Raw genomic sequence first — 21,256 nt, 5'->3', positions numbered from 1 at the left:
CTAAACTTTTAACTTCTGGATATGTTTTGGCAAAAATTGGTGGGTTGTTTTTTTTGTTTGTTTTATTTTGTGTTTTTTTTTTTTTTTTTTTTTTTTTCACAATGCCTCACAGAACAGTGAAAAAAGAACCCCTGACCTGTAAAGCTTTTCTGCTTAATGCACTTCCTTGACCTTTTCAAGCACTTTGTGCTTTTCCAAGGATATAAACCTGGATATTTTATATATTCTGTGTTGCTGAACTAACTGGAAAATTTGGGGGCTTGAGAGATAGGAGCTTTGATGATGAATGAATTTTTCCCTTGTAAAATTTTATCTGTATTCTCTGTGCTGGGCACTCCTGAAGGAGAAATTCAGTGTGAAGAGAGGTCTTGTGACAGTTTTGCCCTTAGCAACCCTTAGAAGCACAGGAGAGGACGAATTAAAGGAAAGAGCTGCAGTGTGCAAAGTCTGAAGAATTAACATCAGTCCCTTTTTCATACAGTGGAAAGAAAAGAGTTGACTGGAGGAATAAATCTTTCCTGTGGTACTGGTAGAGAAGTACAGACAATATTTGAGACCTAGATAAGGCCTCACAAGCAGCAGAAGCATATCACACTGCAGAAGCTTTCTGGACTGTGATCAGTGTTCTAAAATACCATTTAAGAAACAGTCAACAAAAGATGTATTCAGTTAGTTCATCTGCAATCTTCAAATGCATTTGATAATCCCCATATAGTGCAATTCAAAAGTATTCTTAAGCTTAACCTTACTTTAATTAAAAAGAGGCATCATGGTAGAGTATACCATATTGTATGTTTGCTGAACAGCATATGCTATCTGGATAAATGACTGAAAACTTTGCCATGTGGCATTTATTTGCTCCTTTATGCCAAATTTAATTTTTTGCCATTTTATTTTTTCTTGTGAAATGAGTTGGTACAAACCTTTTGCTAAATATTTCTGTCCATGTTTTTATTCATTGTGTGAAAATAATATGATGCTCTCTCAAAAAAAAAAAAAAAAAAACAACAAAAAAAAACCCCACCACCAATAAAAACTCACCTCAGATTGTAGGCATATATTGTATTATCAGCAGCAGCATTTTTTTTCCTGTAAGAATGACAGTGGATGCAAAGGTGTGTTTAGCTGGAGGAGGGATATAGTTGCTTTCCAAAATAAATGCTGTTTATGAAAGTTTATTACAAATTGTCTACAGGAGAGTGAGCATGCAAGGATCAGGGGATATAACATTTTCTTTGGAACATATCTTTGGTAAATATATTTTTAACGGTTGCTAATGTTTCCTGCCTAGGAAACCAAGGAAGTCAAATTGAAAAGGAGATTATGGATATATTTGTTATTCAGTGCTGTGTTGTTTCTCTGACTTCCATCTCCTACACAGTTAGAAACTCTGCAGGAAAGGGATATGTGACTTGTGTTGAAAACTTTGATTTCCTGTTTCTTTGGGCTTGTAAGTTTCTGGCTGAGCAGGTTAACCTTTACTGCTGGGCTGTATCTTTCCATATTTTCCTTTGCACTGGAAAACTTTTGCTGTCCACTGTTCCTGACCACCCTGGACAGCTGGCAGTCTCTTCCTTCCAGTCTCACAATACCAGCAGTGCAGTGGCAAGTCCCTTTGAATTCTGCTGTCAGTTATATTTCTTGTGAATAAAGTGTTTCAAAATTCCAGGGAGCCCTGGTTATAAACGTATCAATTATGTGTCAACACAACAGCATCTGTCCTTGAAATTGGGTATCGTTTATTTGGCATCTGCATAGCAAAGATTTGGCTGACAGCCAGAGTGAAATATTGTAGCAGAAGCTGCTGCAACAGGAGCCCTCTCAGAAGCAATTCACTGAAATTCAGGTGCTCTAACATAATCTTTTAATAAATTCTTAAGACATGAGGGACCTTAAGCAAAAAGCCTTTCATGTTCCACATTCTTGCCTACTGTTATTTCTTTTTCATGTCCAATTTTTTTTTTCATTATTCCTGTCTTGGAAGAGATACATACAAGGTTCCAGGATGTATCTATCCTGTGATTTAATATCCTTTTTTGGTTTTCCACTTCTTATTTCAATATTGTTTACATAAAAGTTTCAAATGAAGGCAATCGGTGATGCATGCTTTGGGAAAACTTTGCTTAAGTGTGAAAGAGACAAGGCTGTCAAAACGGGAGAGTAAGAAATTGCCCCTTGTGAAAAAAAAGTGTGTTCTGGAGGTTTTGCTTGTTTTTACTTTTCTGAATAACTTTGTTTCTTTCTTGCTTTTTCTTAGATCTTTTTCTTAGATTTAAGTGAGTTTTGCATTCCCGAAGATGTGAGTTAGTCGAAACAGTAATTTCAGAAGGTTAGGAAAGCCCAAGTCTGTAACACACACCCTTCGGACATAAATGCCGTGGTTGGGTAAGCATTTTAGCGTACCTGTGGGAAATAGATGATCATTATCCTACTTGAAGGAGGTGAAAAGGAAACTCTTTGATGTAATGATACAGCTTGTAATGGTCACCTGGTTGATACTGATACCTGTTTAAAAATAAACACAGAAAGATCAGAGTTAGAAAGGAGAAAATATACCAGAAAGGCTCAGTATCCTGTAGCATATCCAAATGTTTACCTCGTGCCTTTTTACTGACTCCGGATTCCAAACAATCCCCATCCCTTCATTAAGTTAAAGTTTATCTCTTGGGTGCTAAAAAATCATCCTTTCTAGGAAAGCATATAGAACAATACAGGGATAAAACTAGTTGGGAGAAAATACACATTGAGTTTTCAGTGCTGGAGGAAAAGCTTGTAGAATAAAAACGAATTGGGTTTTTTTTAAGGTTTTTGGGTTTGTTTTTTAATGGGTTCCTCCCCTCCTCCCTGAGGTTTGAATGCTATGAAGTTGAGATTCTCTCAGAGGGGAGAGAACAATGAAACAGAGGGAGATCTATCACATTGTCTGCATTTTAAATGGGCTGGTTTCTCTTTGGTAGAAAATAAATAGTAAATTTGGATTAGCTCTTAACTTCTCAAAAGAAATCACAAATTTAGAGTTAAGTAATGAAACCTCTTCGGGAAAATCAATGTCACCTGTATCCATGCTCAACTTATTCAAGAGGTCAGCTTTGTTGCTGCCCTGGCATAGCTTGAATTTAATGATTAACCTCTTAATGACTGTTCATGTAACTTCCATCTGGTATTTTATATAAGCGTAAGCCAAGGTGATAACAGAATGCTGTAGTAAAGCGCTATGTGCTATTCAGGGAAAAAAAATCTCGTTCCAAATCCTGTATGCAGCATGCATCCGCCCCAGTGAAACTGAGAGAAGCCCATTAAGAAATCGGATTAGCTGTCTGCTCTCTAGGTGAGTTAGAATCTCTGTCCGGTGTGGTAATCAGTGATGTCTAACTGGAGGCTTATCTGGTAATAGCGCTGTCGCCTTTTATAGAGGCTCCTCTCCTGCAGGCCCGCCTGCCTTGTGTACTCATTTCAGCCACGTAGAGCACTGAGAGGCCAAGTGAGACCCTGCTATAAATTTTAAAATCCTCTTCAGAGCTGAGGCCGGCACTGTGGTGTTCTGTTGTGTTGCCCTTTGTTCCAGCAGGTTTCCTCGTGAGATCTCCAGGTGCCGTGGAAGCGGTAGCGCACGAGAGGGGGGAGAGTGTGCTTTGTGTGAAAGCAGCATGGAAAAGTGCAGCATGAGGTTCAAGTTTCAAAGCAAAGTAATGTCAAGTGCTAGTTAGTGTGCTTGCTCCAGCGGTAGTTTTCTACAGGTGAGAAGAAAAAGAAACAGAAACAGGAAGAAATAATGCAAAATATTTCTAAAGTGGCTTTAGTTAATGTGGTAGCCTGTGAAGTCTGAGTTGTTTTCCTGTTAAAATGCAGAATGTGAAGAAGTGCAATTCTAATGTCTGCAGTTTTTGATGTATGTATCTCCAGAAAATACAGATTTGGTGTCCCTTCCATATCCATAGCTGTTTGTGTCCATGGAGAGACCTGGCTGAAACCTGTGGAGCGCTGCAATAGCAATCAAGATGAGTTGCCAAATGGGAACTGAACTTTTCATCAGCTCTTGCCACATAAATATAGTCATGAATCTTTTGAAGGTGTCATCTGTTGGTAGTTGCTTCCCATCCATCTTTGTTCATCTTCTATTCCTTTCACTCTGAGGAGGTGAATTTAGACTGCAGCTGTCTTGATAGTTGGGGGTTTCTTAATTATTAGTTGTTAATAAGACAATTCTTAATTGTTGTATGCTCTTTGCTTGTGGGTTCCATCAAGTTACTGTGATCTCAGCCGTGCTTTGTACCTTATTTTGTATTTCATTCTATACTTGCTGTTGTGAAATGTATCAATACTGTGTCATTTCTGTTTAGGTTAAAAACAATTTTGAACTCTTTTTAGTATCCTCAGCTGATGGGAACTTCAGTGTTCCCTCAGGGAAAGTGAGGTGATACTTATGGTACAGCACAGTAGATAAGAGGCTATGCTTCTCTCTTCCCCTTCTCAGAAATCTGCTTTGTAGTTGTAGTTCTAGTTTCAAATCTCATTTAATTTGTGAAAAGAAATCTCACTTCTCTGTGGGAAAGAGAGGTGAGCAATGGCTGATGGCCTGTATCACAGGAGGAGTAAGCAGATCTGATGACTCCAGCCCTTTGGAGGAAAAAGATGGTTCTCAGAGTCCTGCTGGAGGTGGTGTACACTGTCCTCACCTTGAAGTGCACAGAATGTGCTTGTTGATTCTCTTGGGTTTTGGAGACCCATGCTCAGGAGTATGGGTACAGTACACTTAGTATTATTTAGAATAATTAGAGTTTGGTCTGGTTAGTAAGAGGCTTTGTTAAACCACTGCCTGGTTTTCTGCTCAGATATTTAGTTTATTTCCTCCTCTGTGTTGAACCTCCATTCCTTTTATTAGTCTCTTCTTCCCAGTTCAAACTAATTGCAGTTTTGGTGGAAATTAATATCTTCCTTTTCTTTACACTTACACCAGAAATTCAAAGGACAAAATTCCCCTTCTTCACTCTCAGGGAGTGAAGTGCTATTTTATAGTACCCTCAGATTAAATATTTGGGTTGCTAATCTACTTCTTGCACCCCAGTTCTTATATAGAGGAGCAGCTTGCTTGGAGCAGTATTTGCAGAACCATTTCAGTACATCTCACTCACTGTTTTCAAGTCAGTACTGCAGCCTTATATAAGCCAGTCTCCATCCACTTAACTCCAGGACAAATGTGGTGATTAATATTTATATAAAAGCTTTCATGTTTCCACAGTGAAATTGTCTCACTTTGAAAAGAAAAGGTGTCTTTTTCCCTGTTGACTTGGTGTGAAAAAGCTTGCAAAGGCTTCCAGCAGCACTGTATCCGAGACAGGCATCAGCAGAAGAACTGAGGTCATCTTTAATTCGGTATTTCATTTTGTGAAATTGCCTACTCCAAGAAAAATAAAACATTTACATGTATATTAACCAATGTTTGCCAGCTCTTGGAATAAAGCCAGTTCTCTCAGGGCCAAACAAACGCTCTGAGTGAATGAGTAATAATCTGCGATTGTCACTCCTAATTTATGGATGAGTAGATAGAGCAGTGTTTGCCATTTTAAGTTGTCCTATTCGCTTGAAAGACTAGAAATCATGATAAGCTGTTGGCTTGGAGTATCAATAGCATGTCTGTTTATAGCTCATTTACTCAGTGTAGCTGTTGCAAAAGTTCAAGACCTCCCCACACGATAAGAAGTAATTGTGAAAGAAGATGAGAACACATGAAGGTTACAGATGTTTTAGGACAGTCATTTGGAATCACAGCCAGAAGCTGAAGGATACATGGCATCTCCTCTTTATAAATGACATACAAGGTCTCCCTGTGCCTCGTTTATTTTCTGAGGAAATCTCTATCGCCATCTTATTATTATTATTAAAAGAAAATTTAAAAATCCGTGAATTCCCAAGATAATGTCTGTATTGGCTTTTGTTGTTGCTAAGTAAGAGGAGGGCATACTACTGATTATCTTACAATGATGTTTCCTGTCTCTGAGCCTTTCCATTTGCTTAATTTTGCAACAAATGCAGTTAAAAACAGTTTTGGAAACTTCGTTTTACACATTCATGAGCGTGCTTTTGTCATGAAGTTAACAGCAATCTTGCCATGATTGGGCTGAATAAAAACAGCAATCAGACTCTGTTTTGTTGAGAAAGAGGTGTGTTTTTAATGGGAATACATAAAATCCTACCTTATAAAGCCCCTATTATATACTGCAGGGAGTCAAATAGCACAGCCCCTCTGGAGTAGAGTTTATGGCAATGAGAGTCACTCTTGAGATTAAATTGTTTGCCTAGTATCCTGTGAAGTCTTCTATGATGTCTCCTGACTGGTTGTGGAGGAGGCTGCTCTATCACACCTAAACACGTAGGCAGGAGATGGATGAGAAGTACGAACCTCAGCTGTCAGCTCCTAAAAGCAAAGACACACAGTGCAGGGGTGAGACCCATCACTGATGTCTGTCTTCTCTGATGGATGGACTCTTCCATCCACTGATTTCAGTCTTTATTTTACTTCCATGCAGCTTCTGTGTGCTGGTTTGTCTTTGTTTTCATTTTTTCTTTTTTTTCCCTGCACACTGAGGGGGCTCTCCTACACTTTGTGTCTGGGCTTCATTATCTTGCTCACCTACTTGTGCTGCATCATAACTTTTTTCTTCCTTTCCCCCCCACTGCATTAAACTTCCTATCTGTCATCTTGTCAAATGAAATAACAGCAAGAGTGGTCGGTGTTGATGTTGTAGATACCAGGATGTCCACAGCCCAGGGTGCAGCCATTAATATTCTGTCTGTAAGCTGTGGAAGACAGACTCTGAAGAGGTGCCTAAGGACATGATTCCTCAGCCCCTCTTGAAAGGTCAGATGTAGGATTCAACTCCTATACTGTGTAGCCTTAGCTGTCGCTTGGTGTTTGCAAGCACTTGGATAAGATTAAAAACTAACAAATCCCTATTTTGAGAGAAGGTCAAATAATATGTGATTCAAACCCTACACATGTACTGGATAATGGCAGGAACCTTTAAACATCCATTCTCTGCCCATGCACAGCTCCCAAAACCATCCAGGAGCCCCGGTGCTGACTTGACTGCCACTCTTGGGGTTCCAGGAGCAACTTGATTTGATTGTTGAGTGCCTGCTGTTGAATTGACAAGAGGGATCTACTGCATATTCCAGTAAAATTACATATATATAAAAATTCATATATCAAATGTGGCTGATTTAAACAAGGAAGCAAAATGAGTTGTATCTTTAAGAGCTGGTCAGTGGTATCTTAATACAAATAAGGGGGTGGGGAGAACTCACTGTACCACAGTACAAACAAAAAAATCCAAACAAAACACTGAAGGGAAAAAAAACCAAACCCCAAACCTAACAAAAACGCAACACCCCAAAGAGAAAAAAACCCACAACTGATCCACCCAGCAGCTTGGAGCAGTATTTCTTGGAATTGCTTTAAAATATGAAACTATTAAGATTAATCTGAATTAGTCTATGCAGAGTAAGATAGATATGTGCTTAGATCTCAGCAGCAGCAGGTGCTTGCAGTATTATAAATAGAACACAATACAAATTGAGGTGCTTATTAAATTTGCCTTTATGATGCTTTGAAGAATTGCCCTAGAACAGGAAAGAAAAATTACCAGAGGCTCTGGATTAGAAGGATGACTTAAATAGCTGTGCTGCCAAAGGAAACAGAACATAAACTAGAATAAGTGATAGACTTGTTCAGAAAAGGTTATCTAACAGTGATTTGTCTCTAACATGGAGAGGCTGGCCAAGAGCTATGGAGCAATGTGATTGAACACAGAAGGGCTTAATTTTTTTCATCAGTTTTAATATGGCATTGAGTTTTAATATATTTTCCAGGAGATTGCACTGTAATCCTTTCTAGCACATTTCTCAGGTTTTTCCTTGTTTCCCTCTTCCTCTTCCCACAGCTGACAAGACCTAATTCTGCAGGAGATGTTCATGTTTGTGAAATAGACTTGTTCAGAATTTTTGCGGCCTTTTTGGGTAAGGCCATGGTGAGGATCCTGTATCCTCTTCAGAACTTTCTAATATTCTTGAAACACTGTAGAGTCTCCAGAGAGAAGTGGCTGAGCATTGCAGCTAAGGAATCCTCAAGCATACCAGATCAGAGCAACAGGCTCAACTGTCAGACTAATAAAAATAGATCAAAATCTGCAATGTTTTTTTTCTTTAACAAGATACTCAAATTGATTTAATTTGGCAGGGAGCATACCAGGAAATCTTAGCATGGAAAAATAAGTGTGTTGGGGAGAAGTGAATTACTCTGTGTAAGCTCTGCTATCCTACTTTTTAATAACAAAGCACAGGCATCCTTGATGGTGAAGAGAAGGTTCTGCAGTGGCACAGAGTTGCTCCTGCACCCTTCTAGTTGGATCTCTGTCTTGGAAAACGCCTGGCACAGAAACAGCAAGGGCATCTAGGGTTGAAACGGTGATAACTTGTGTGTGCAAAACAAGTCATTATCACTGAGTGAAGGGGGAAAGGGGGCACATGAAGACAGCCGCATTTGTGGCGTCCGCACCCAGATCTCCCCGGCCCTGCATACATGGTCTTACTCAAAGGGCTGGTATGCCATACCAAGCATTCAGTGTATTTTAGCTATCATTAGGAAATCAGTTGCAACCACGTCCTTGTGAGTTGTAGGAAAAGGACAGCTAAGGCAATGAACGAGCATGACTACCCTTGGAAGAATGCAGCAGGGAGTGAAGCTTAGTCTTGCACTAAGTTTCCTTGGGTTAACGCAGTATCCTGTATCACTGGTGACTCTCAGAGCACTGTGAATGTAGCAGATTGCTTTCAAAGCAGCCCGAGGGAAAAGGAAGCTGCACAGCCCTAAATGAGAAGGGTGAATGTGACTAGTGTTGCATAGGGAGAGGTGATGTTTTGGTCTTGGTAAGTGCTTTAGAAGGAGGTCTGTACCGTGTTGTTCTGTACTGTGTTGAACCGTGGTACTGATCAATAGTTGTTTGCTGAGTGTTGTAGAGGAACTTCTGGGACTGCCTTCTCTGACTACCTGGGCTTGCTCATAATGGACTCTGTTAAACACAAGGCTCCACAGCATTTGCTTTTGCTTCCAAGTTTTTGAGCTGGGGGAAAGTCTTGGCAGTAGAACTGTAAATAAGAATATATAAATAGGTGGTGCAAGAGCCACTGTTGCAGAGCTGATGAGGCAAAACAGGTTTGTGTTTATAGAGTGGCTTTGCTGAGCAATTCCCTTTGGTGAGACTGTGCAAAGCCTTCTTTCTGTTTCTAATTTTATTAAGTCTTAATTGAACTTTCTGCATTTAAATTAGTTTACATTAATGTCACACTGTCTTATTATGTGTATATTGACAGACACTAACAGGGATTTGATCAGCCTAATCCAGCTGTATGTAATTATGTGCCTTCCCCTTAAATAATTGCAAAGAGTCTATCAATCATGGCAGGAAAGCCGACTGCTTTATTATAATGTGAGATTGTTTGGTGAAATGTAATAAGACTTCAGGTTTAAGCTGGGGGTAAACAGAATGAGATTTTACTGAGAGCAGTAGTAGGAAGAAAAACCTCCCCACCCATCCTGTGTTGCAAGTCTTAGTTCTTATCTTCCCTCCCCCCACCCCCCTTCAAAAAAAGGTGTCCTGATTGCATTGTTTTCACACTGATGTTGAGAACATTTCTGTAACTGAAAGGAATTTGGAAAAGGTGTAGATTTCTGGCTGCTGGAGGAAGAGCTCTAGCTTAAACCTGTAGTGCTCTTCCAATGTAAGGTGGAGGTTTTTATTTCATTCATTGATAGCTTGATTATCCAGATCAAATGAGAGTGTGTAGAAAGCAGCAGTGGTGGGAATGAAATCTGCCAAATGGCAGCACTGCATAAGCTCTAAAATAAAGATTGGAAAGCGAGTAAGGAGGGGAATAACAGGTACCCACTTCATCGATTGTATTTGGGTCGATTTCTGTGTGATTTAGTTACTCCCCAGTGTCATGCAGTCCTTCCCTGACACATGTAGAAGCAGGGAGAGACAGGAATGTTGCCAAGCAGTCTTTCCTCAGCCTCCTTACTGGAAAACTATCCGTGCCAAGAAAAGCTCGAAAAACCAGAACTTCAGACAAGCCCCAAAGGGGATGATTTTGAGGTGTGAACCCCTCATTCCGTATGTCCTGACATTGCATTAGGCTTGCTTTAAATCTGTGAATACCTCTAAGATACTGTAGAGGATAAAATGGTAAGTGCTGTTGTCAGTGCAGTGCTGTCCATTTCCCCCTGTGGGACTCTCAGCGGGATTTCAGGAGCCCAGATGCACATCCATCTTGCTTATTCCTGTGCCATATAGTTCTGTATGTTTGAGCTAGAAGGGAGAGATTTCCCTTTGTGCCTTTGAAAGAAGCAAACTGTTTCACAAATAGTTTTGATCCAGAATACACAGATTGTCTTGTGGTCAGGAAGTACACATTTCTGGATGTTCTAGATTTGTGCTATCTTGGGACTGTTCTTCCAGCTTTCCTCGTCTGTCAGACACTGCATCCTTCCCCTGTCCAGTGCACACACAGGTGTACACACACACACACACACACCTGCCGCCCAGGCTCAGCTCTTGCCTCTGTGGTTTCCGTGGTTTTAGATTTAGCATTCCATCCTTGCTTGCTGTGGGCAAGGATTTTCTGCCTGCCAGTCTTTAGCCTGGACTGAATTTTCAGTGCCGAAGTTTTAAAGAGTAGAATTGTAATGAAAATCAGTGCCAGTCCCTCAACTCTCCTGTTTGCATTACAAAACTGTAACATCAGGGTTTGGACTTGCTGGCATTGTGCCTGGCACATGCCTCGGAGATCTGTCTCAAAGGCGTTTGTAATGATGCTGTCTCACAGAGTGACTGTGTTGGGAACCCCTTAGTTTGAATAGGGGAAGCAACAACCAGACCTCATGTTAGGAAAAGTGTGTTTCCCATCCAAGCGGTCATCATTTCAGAAGATGAGCGCTGCTACCCTCTGGTGACAGTCCAGCTTGAGGTGTGAGCAGTGACACTCGAGATCTGGGTGGGCTGACGCAGCTGGGCTGGAAAACAGAAACACTGTTTTCATACCAGATTCCTGTTGGTACCTCTTCTGGCAGATGCCAAAGGTTGGTCTGGGAAGGCAGCACTTAAATTTTGAGGAGCTCTGACACCAGTGGCTAACTTATTTTTTATTTAGTGTAGCTGTTTAGAAACTGACTGAATTTCTGTAAATTCACTGGAAAGATAATGTTTTGTATCCAAAGGAGCCTTGTCAGGAGCAGCTGAGAAAATTACCTTTTATGAAAACAGCTGAGCAAACACGTAATATTAAGTCATATGCTAGATGTTGTGGTTTACTGCATTTATGTGCAAGATCATCTGTAGCTGTAGAGATGCAGAATGGCAGGCTCTTCTTTTACAGCCTCCCCTAGGAATTTAATTCATGCAGTGGCAGAAATTACATGTTTGTTTTTCTTGTGTTTTCAGTAAACATTAGTTGTATTTCTTCATTGGAACTGCCTGTTGGAAAAGTTGTCTTGATGTTGTTTCTCTACCAGGAAAAATACGGGTTATTTATCCACCTGTTAGTGAAGCAAAAGAACTTGCCTTTTTATTTATTCTGTTTTAATTGCATTCTGCTCAGTTTCTTTGCTGCATTCAGGGCAGACAGGATGGCAGTGCACGTTGCCTGGCCTCTGTTTAACAATGCCTCCCCAAATGCAGAGATCCGAGGCTCTTTGTTTCCAATGGAGATTGCTTGCTATACCCAGGTCCTTAGAATTGTGAGAGGCATATGGAAATAGCTTTCTGCTTTGGCGGCCTTGCTCTCTCTGACTTTCTGGCAGCATTCAGTGATGGCTTTCATTTTCCAAATGCTGTGAGTAGTTTGGAGACTCTCAAAGCTGCATTTACAGTAAATGTGATGTTGTAGTAATGATGGGTCAATTCAGCTTTAGAAAAAAAGCCACCACCTCTCACTAAAAAATAATGTTAAACTGACTTCAAACAGAATCTTAATGGTTCCATATTGCTACGTGTATAATTAAAAGCTTTCACCCTTGAAAGCAGGGTTCTTATTATTTGCTAATTGTAATTCCTTGCTACAGTCAAATAGACTGAGGTAAATTTTTATGATATTAAGAATTGGCCTCATGCTGTAACGTGAAAATCCATTTTTCACAGAGCAAAAATTTTTCTCTTAATGCTTTTCTTCATTTTTAGCAGACTCTGAAATCATGACAGTGTCACTGAAAGAGAAAATCTCAAATTTAGCCTTGCAAGCATTATCTTCAGATATGCATCAATTCTGCTGTGCAGCTTCAGTTTAAAATGAATGGATGACCCAGAGCATTTTGATCATGGAGAAGGAAAGTTATTTTTTTTGGCTGTTGCTGCAGTCATTGCTCATTTTGTTAGGGAACGGCTTGTACAAATTAAAAATTGGGGGTTTTTTTAAGCAATTGATAATAAGTTCCCCTCTTTAGTGGTTGCACAGAGCTGTGTTCCAGTAACATAAGAAGCTCTCCTGTAGCTGGAATATTCACTTCGTCATGGAGCCGCTTTTGTGTTGCTCGGAGTGGGTTGTCTGTGGAGGTTTGGGAAGAGGGATGGAGAATGTGACTAGGATTGAAGTGTTTTGCTAATCTTTTGGGCAGGCCCACTCTTTAGGGTTCAGAACTCATAGTCAATTTGGCAAATCATTGCTCTGTCACTCACACAAGTGATTACATAGAACCAGTCAAATAATGAAGATTTTTTAAACTATAATTTTACATTTAATGTTAAAAATGTAGTATAATAATGGTGCTTGAATGTGATGGAAATACTGCTGGACATTTACTAATGTAGTTGCCTAAAAACTGTTAAAGTCAAGTGCCTTTTTGCCTTTTTTTCTCCCCAAAAAGCTTTCTGTATAGAGCCAGGCTTGCAAGGCACTGGATGCCTAATGGTTCTGACACAAACACAAGGGCAGGTTTAGCTTCTGTCTCTGCGTGGGAGCTGGGTGTAAATTGGTCCAAGTGCTGCTGCAAGTTCTACCCGGGTAATAGCCACACAAAGTGATGAACATGTTCTCCAGAGAAGACGTGAGGGTTGTTATTTTTTACATATCTGCCAGAACCAAAATGGGAGGTAAAATAGAGTTGGACCTTGGTGGATGGAAAGGCTGTGTACAGAACTCTACTCTCTGGAGATCTCATCCAGAGCTCCATGCACCGGTATTCCTGCTTGTACATCTGTTCCAGACTCCTACTGAAATACTTTTCAAAATTCCCATTTAGCTGCGTGTCTAATCTGACCAAATCACCTTTGAAATTGGTGACCTTGCTGATACTATTCCTGCAACGGCCAGATCTTAGAGTTTCAGGAAGGAAAATTCCCCATCCAAAATGTGGTATGTCACCTCACAGTAAAATCAGTTATGAAGTAATGATTAAAAAAAAAAAAAAATCTGTGTTCCATGGAGAAGAAGAGGCTCAGGGTGACCTTATCACTCTTTACAACTACCTGAAAAGAGATTGTAGCCAGGTAGGGGTTGGTCTCTTCTTCCAGGCAAGCAGTGACAGGATAAGAGGACATAGTGTTAAGCTGCACCGGGGGAGGTTGAAGTTGGACAGTAGGAAGAATTTCTTCACACAAAGGGTGATTAGACATTCTAATGGGCTGCCCAGGGAGGTGGAGTAACAGTCCCTGGAGGTGTTTAAGATAAGACTGGATGTGGCACTTAGTGCTATTGTCTGTTTGACATGGTGGTGTCTGGTCACAGGTTGGACTTGATCTCAGAGGCCTTTTGCAAGCCAGTAGATTGTGTAATTCTGTGGGGTAGCCTAAAATAAGACTTGTCCTTTATTAACTAATACCCATGGTTTGTGTAACAATATTCCATGCAGTTCAGGCATTCATTAAAAAAACCCCAAAACACTTGTCTGGTTTCAAAGCTAGGAAATAAAGCATTTCTGTTGCTTGCACCCACTTTTATTAAGGATGGAAATAAGAATGGTATTACTTCAGCTAACTTGTGGGGTTTGGACTCCCCATGCTGGCTGGGACAGCACATCCAGGTTCCTTCTACTCTGTCAGGAGCTGCCGTCTCCTTGCAGCGGTCACTGCCTCTGCTGCAGGGAGCTGAAGTTCCATGAGGTGAGGGGGATTAAAGCTTGGTGTGTAGGAGGCCCTGCACTGCTGCTCTGGCAACACAGAGCCCTTGTGTCCGTTCTGCTGGGACTGTGCGAGGAGAGGATGCTGTGCCATGGCCTGGGGCTTCGGCAGCACTCAAGGAACAATCCTGTTTCACTGGTGGGAAGGATGGTCTTTATCACAAGGATGGGGAGTGCAACTGTTTTGATGACCACACAGTGCTGAGCAGTGGTTCCCTGCTGGCCAGGCTTCCTCTTGCCCTTTGGGTCCCTACCTTCTCTTTCCAGCTCTTGGGCCCAATCCTTCTTCAGCCTCTCTGCAGCAGCTCTGGCTGCATTACCCTGAAGTAATCGGCCCAGAAGCTGATAAGTAACAAGCTGATAAGTTCGTTTGTTTGGGTTCTTCTCAACTCTGATGCTGGTATGTCTTGGTGATTGGGAACTACTGGTTTGGGGGCTTTTTAATGCTCAGACAATCTGAAGAGTATTGTCTGCTTAGATGTCTTGTGTCCTTTTTTCCAACTGCTGGCAGGCAGTCTGAATCCTGTGTGTCCAGATTGTCTGCTGGTTTGTTGATTGATTTCATTTTTAATGTCTCAGTAACATCCATACCCCTAAGGGAAAATTTAAATTATAAAAATTAATTCCTGTCAGATTGTTTGTTTGAATTTCAAGTTGTTTTGCTGTTCCAGGAACATTGCAGTGTCAGTAGCAGGATCATGAAGCCAGGTTGAGCCAAATTGGCTTGCATATACTTGTAATTCTGGACTTGGAGAAAAATGAGTCAGTTTAACATGGTTAATGCATTCATGCTGTAAGGTTGGTGATAATAAGTTCTTTTGATAATAAGTTCTTTAGACATCAAGACATGCAATTACCCTAAGTGCAGATAAACAAAATCTTTTGTGCATGTGTTGCATGTGGAAGGATATGCAAATTTGCAATACTCCATGAGCATTGGTGTAGCCTGAGTCAAGGCTGCCATTCAGGACTCAAAGGGATAGCCTTGTGTGGTGTGAGGAGATTTTAACTGCAGATTACTGAAGATCAGGGTTAATTTTACCAAAAAAAAAAAAAAGGATATGACAGATTGGCATAGATGTGATTGGAAGATTGTTGGTATATTTTGAGGGTTATCAGTCCCTACAAGTTCCACTACAGCCTTCTGGCATAAAATTATCCCTGCTTAGTCACAATTGACTTGGTCTAAGATGCTGGCAAATACTTCAGCATTGGTATGAGTGACTTCAGTGACTCAGTCCACCAATTCATGTTTTTAGGTTTTGATGTTAGCTCTTCAGAAACAGTTCAGAGTAGCTTAACCCAGAAGACAGAATGAAGAACACTTTTGTATATAAAAAGCAGTGCTGATGATGGGCAAAGAGGAATGTAATTGCTCTAGTAGGCAACCCAGAATACTAAATTAGTGAATTTGTATTAAGTTGAAGAACAGTGTCTTTAGGCTTCTCCTCAGTAGCCTGAATTTCTCTACTGTTTCTTTCTCCTGGAAACCTTATCTCTTCAGTATCAAGCTGGGGTAGGCTTTGTTAGATGGATGTTTCAAACAACTTTACCAAGTCAACACTCATTTTCTTGACTTTGCAATCATGATTGTTCCTTTCTAGCCAGAAGGTTTCTGCTTTTGGGGGAAACTTTGCTATAGTGAACTTAAAAATAACCTCATCACCTCATGCAATTTTTAAATTGAATTTTAGATTTCAAAATTGATAATAGTAAGGTGAAGTTACCATGTCTGGCTAGTGCCAGGCTGCTGTCATAGTATTGTGGACTACGGGTATGCCACTTTTGCTCGAGTGTTAATCCCTTCTGTTGGTGTTCTTCTTGTGTCCCAACTGAGGGAGTTGTTGACTTTCCAGTTTGGGCACTAGTTGAACCAGTTTGGTGATCACTTTCCCCCTTGGCAGATGTTTGGGCCAGTTGAGCAGTTAATCCCCATGGGAAGTAGCTTTAGGAGGATGGGATGTGTGCAGCCTGTGGCAGTGGGCTCTCCCCTGTTCAGGGGAGACCGGCATGGAAAGGAGGCTCAGTTTCTGTCTGAAGAGGAAATGTGAGCTCTCAGTTCTTCTGCAGCCGGTCCAGGTTCCAGTTTGCACAAGACTGAAGTACCTGTGGGACATCACTTTCTCATTGACCTTTTGATAGTGGCTTGCTCTGAGATGTTTTAAATGAGCAGTGCTAATGAGACTGTTAATTACACCCATCCCAATGCTGTATTACTTCCTTCCTCTCTTCACTGGCATTCAGCCTTCCCAGAGCACAAGCAGGTTGGTTGCTGGCTGAGAGAGGATGTAGCTCAGTAACGTCAGATAATTTGTTCTCATGGACTGTGCACGCCGCAGGGAACAAGACCCTAATGTTGTAATCCTGCCCCTGTCACTGTGTTGATGTGCTTTATGGATCTGTTTCTTTCTTCCCATAATTTTTAGTAGTCAGTGAAGTCCACTGGGACTGGTAAGAGGCTTGGCAGTGTAAAGCGCTCTGAATGTGCTTGTACGACATGGGCTGTAGAGTTTCCTCGTATCCAGCTGAGCACTAGTTTTTCAGGGCTCTTTCATTCCAGGATGAGCAATCAGAATCTGCAACATCCTGGACTTTTCCTGTGGGAAAGTGTTGCTTCTTGCAGCAATTGTCCAATCCTAGCAGTCTCAGCTGGGCACCTGGTGGCAGCCAGACCCTGGCAGCAACTTGCAGAGATTCACCACTTCCATTTTATGGTTCAGCTAAGATGAACCCTAGGGCTCATTTCTCTGAAAACTCTGGGTCAGTTTCTGTGTAAGCCCATCTCTGCCAGTAGCAAAGCCAAGTAATACAGTCTACTGGAAACAAATTTGGAGATTGATGCCAGATTCCCAAACTGGAGAGTGTCAGCTTGCAATTCAAGTGGTGCTGACGTTTGCGGGAAGGCTTTCTGTTCTAAGCTGTCAGATGTTAGCCAGTGTATGTAATTAACTTGGTATAATTCTGCTTCAGAATGAAATATTCATTCAAAAGAGACTTAAAAATCCATCCTGATGTTTTTAATGTCTGGGTAGTAAGTGATGCTGCACAGAGCAAGGCATACATTTATTGTTAGAGAGATTGGTTTCATGGCAACTCCTCTTTGTTACTGTGGTACACAGAAAGTCCCTGAGGCTTTTACTGTCCATCACTTCTTGGGTCTTGTGGGCAGTCCAGATACAAAACCCGCAGATGTACATTACAGTGGAAACAGAAAATAATACCAAAATACAGCCTGAAATGCTCTGGTTGGCTAGTTATCCCAAAGGACAAATGTAAAACTTTATTTTGCATAGTAGTTTTCCTAGCCTTTGGTAATAGATCTTGTGAGCAGGGCAGGAGAGGGAATGGAAAAGGAAGGGGTAAAAAAAACTTGTTTTGCCCCAGAGGAAATTCAGGAGTCAGTTGGAGAAGTGATGTACACCACCACCAAACCAGAAACCTGTGGCTTGCAGGTGGTGTAATACCAAAAGCTCTGCCCTGAGTCGGGGAGAGTTGAGGATTTGCTGAGAATAAAGTTACGAAGTTTAGAAATTATGGAGCCCATTTGATCAAAAGATGGGAACAGGCTGTTGTGTGTAGTTGCTCCACCCGATTCCCGTTTTCCTCCAATCACAAAATTCATTGACCACTTCTGGTCTCTAAATCTGTTACATATTTTGATTCTAATACTGTACTGTGCAGAAGGAATTGATTCTTTTTCAGACTTGAATTTTATTGTTTCCTCTTTTGAAAAATAGCCTAGGCACCAAAATTCCCCTTTCGTGCTTTATCAAAACCAAAATGAAGGGTTTACCTCAGAGTGCAGGCGGGATTGAAAAGTTCATGGTCAGAAAACAACTTCCTGAAAGATGTATAGGCAGGGGTTACAGAACTGATGAATCCAGCTGAACACCGAGATCTTGTCATGCTTGAACTTTTTTTTTTTGGGTGTGGTGGTTTTTATTGTTGTTTTTGTTTTGTTTATTTGTTTAGATTGCATCCAGGATGGACCATATAAAGCCAGAAGTATTGATTCTTTGGCTTGCTGCTGGTTTTCTAGGACCACAGGTTTGCCATGGTAGTCCGGTCACTTCCATCAGTTCAAGTTTAGCAGAGTTATTCCACATTGTACCGTAAATGATGCAAAGTAATTGCCTGGATGAGATTCACAGCAGGCAGGTTGTTACCTGTGAGAAAGGATGAGAAGTCCTTTGTATCTGCACATAACCTCTAGGTGAGGATTCTTGTTTTGTGTGTGAGTGTTTTAGTTCGGTTTTGCTTTTGTGATCAGGCTGACAAATGAGATTGAGTGGTAACACCAAAAGAAAGCATCTCACTCTCAGTGAAGCCTCTTCTTGTTTTTTAAAAAAGTAGTCATAAGACAATTTGTAGCATCAACCAGAGATGACACATCAAGAGGAAATCGTGTCTGGGGTGAACTGAGCTTTGCACATTTGCTTGTTGACATATGCTTCTCACCTACAGCAGCACATTAAAATCATCTTTACATTTTGATGTAAAGAAGAGGGAAAGAAAAGACAAAGTTGCAGTAACCCACTAAATGCTACATACATTTTATTCTGAGTATATTAGAATGGTGGAAAGACCTGAATTCATTATTTACTGCAATTCAACTCAATATTTGATACCAGTAATTATTACCCGCCAAAACTTTGTTTATCTGTGGCCTGTGCCAGCTGTTGTGCCATGGCAGAACTGGGGGATGTGGTGGAGAAGAATATAACCAATGGTTGGCATCCACCTTTGCCATACAGTCAGGGAATTGCACAACTCCAGGCAGCTCAGGGGCAAAAAAACTTTGGATATGGAAAAACTAAGCCCCTACTAACTCTCTTTTCAGAGAGGCTTTCATACCGTGCTGTGTTTTTGTTAATCTCACTCTGTAGATATTTTTGTATTTAAAAATTGTCTAGGAGATGTTTTAGAACAGCTACCTCCTACTTTATTAATGACTGCTTGTCGACACCAGTGGTTTGTTAGCAGACTCGTTATCGCTTGGGCTTATTTTCTATTGTCCATGACAGCTGCAATAAGAGTGACAGCACTTGAGTCATGTTATGATTTAGATTTTGTTGTCTGGCAGCAGAAACAGAAGTATTAAATTAAGCAGCTCTTTGTCCCCTTTTCTTCCTGTTGGATTACCCTTTTTGCCAATAAACACCTGTTGTGGATGATAAATGCTTGTGGCAGGGTGTGTGCTTGCCCCTCCTTGTTCTGCAGGTTTGTGGTAGCCACAGTCCTGGAGCTGGGAGCTTCCTGCTGTTTCAAGATGGGGCAGCTGGAGCCCTGTGTTGATGCAAGACTAATTCAGATTATTTTCATTAAGTCTTTAGCTGTGCTACCTTGTTTCTGGCTTAACGGAGTACAAGTTCAGGGTTCTTGGACTGATACACACCATGTGAACTGCTCTGTTTTTTATGGGGAAAGTGTTATGTGGATGAGCTGAACTCTGTGCTTCTGTTTCCTTCAAAGAAGCTGCATTGGTGTCCATTGGATGAAAGATTTACCAAGTGGAGCTGCAGATGTTTTTAATGACTGGAATATGTGTAGATCTTGCTCAAAAAAATTGTTTTCTTTCTTTTGCAGTTTCTTGCACAGCCAACCACTCAACAGAAAAGAAATTCTTCAGCCTCTTGTTTCAAAAGGCCTTGGACAATTTTCTGCTGTTCCACTCCCTTTGGTCCTACATTTCAGCCAAAAAAAAGATCCAAAGAGGAGGATGAGGCAGCTTAGAGGAAAACCCAAAAAAGAGACCTCCAAAGATAAAAAGGAGAGGAAACAGGCAATGCAGGAGGCCCGGCAACAGATCACCACCGTGGTGCTTCCCACGCTGGCTGTTGTAGTACTGCTGATTGTCGTGTTTGTTTATGTAGCGACTCGTCCAAATACAACTGAATGATGCAGCTTTTCAGACTCTCTAGCTTTGGGATATTAATTTCACCAAGAGCCAAAAGGAACTCTCTGCCACTCTTTTAGTACTTTGCAAAGGATCTTGCTGGTATTTTCAGTCTTTCTTTTGGCTAGAGTCCCACGGATTCTCTTTAGGAATGTAACATAAAACGTATTAGTGAATGTGCCAGTACGTTTTATGGTTGAGTTATGTGCCTTTCAGACTTTTAAAAATGGTGTTTTTCTTAAAGCTGTTTGAAGCTCTATATTGTAAAAGGAAATCGTGTTCTGCTATAAATTTGTAAAAAATCAGCTTTCAGCTTTTATCACTGTTACGGATAATGTTGCTCCCATGAGCTCTTGTATGTCTATTTCAGAACTTCCAAAGAAGTACATTTCTTCTTTGTACTTAATGTCATATGAAGTGCTTTGATTCAGAAAGGATATATTTATTTTTTGAATAAAAGAAATCTTACTTGGAATCTTCAAATTATTTTGCAAAAAAATGTGACATTGTGAAAGCCTACATTGTGTAATGATTTTTTCATCAACCACTATATAATTCACTCAAAAAGAATTTCTTTTTGGTACGCGATGCCAACATGCAAAGTGAATACTTCAGGATCTGCTGGATGGAGTCTTACAGAATTTGGACAGGGAGATTCTGCCAGGTTATGGTGAAGTAACGAATAACAAACTACATAAACACAGATAGTTGCTTATCTGAATGTTCAATATTTGAAACTGTGTAAGTGGCAATAAAAAGGTGGTTTTGCATACAGGTCTTGATTATTTATTAAGAAGGGAAAAGTAATAGTGTGACTTTGGTCTCTGATCTGTTTGCTGTAGTGAGCTGCTATCCTGTGGCATGCCCCCATCCCCTCAATGGAAGGAAGCTGTAAGCACAGCTTGGGCAGTTTAATTCTAGGAAATGAAGCTACAAATTCTCATCAAAATGCCTCAATGACCCTGTATTCTACTACAGCCCTTTCTCATCCAAGTATTTTAAGGCACTCAATAGGCATTAACCTTCAGAAGATTTGGGGGAAGGACATTGAAAACTCTTCACTGCTGCTTAAATGCAGGCCAAGCAAGGAACAAAGTGATGCTATAGTGCACTGGTGCATGGCAGGAAATATTTCTGTGCTGAAAGTTAAGGCCCCCTTGAGTCTTTCCCTCATGTAGTCTTTTTGGCTCAGGGAT

The 21,256-nt window shown here is 40.8% G+C and overlaps 1 protein-coding gene across 3 annotated transcripts in view; it reads left to right on the top strand.

Annotated features, from left to right (window-relative positions):
• SMCO4 (single-pass membrane protein with coiled-coil domains 4) overlaps positions 1-20,832 on the top strand; it is a 28,768-nt gene extending 7,936 nt beyond the window's left edge. For 2 of the 3 annotated variants that reach the window (XM_066175688.1, XM_066175687.1), the window contains exon 2: positions 19,751-20,832. In XM_066175688.1, coding sequence (XP_066031785.1) covers positions 19,884-20,063 — 180 coding nt within the window. In that variant the 5' untranslated portion in view covers positions 19,751-19,883 and the 3' untranslated portion in view covers positions 20,064-20,832. Of the gene's footprint in view, positions 1-3,198; positions 3,329-19,750 lie in introns of those variants that run through there. The other variant, XM_066175686.1, reaches the window with a different exon arrangement.
• The last annotated feature ends 424 nt before the right edge of the window (positions 20,833-21,256 follow it).

The sequence above is a fragment of the Chamaea fasciata genome, unplaced genomic scaffold (assembly GCF_029207755.1).
Source record: "Chamaea fasciata isolate MVZ Bird 193981 ecotype frontalis unplaced genomic scaffold, bChaFas1.0.hap1 SCAF_2, whole genome shotgun sequence".
Lineage (NCBI taxonomy): Eukaryota > Metazoa > Chordata > Aves > Passeriformes > Sylviidae > Chamaea > Chamaea fasciata.
This window is presented reverse-complemented; position numbering and strand designations above follow the sequence as displayed.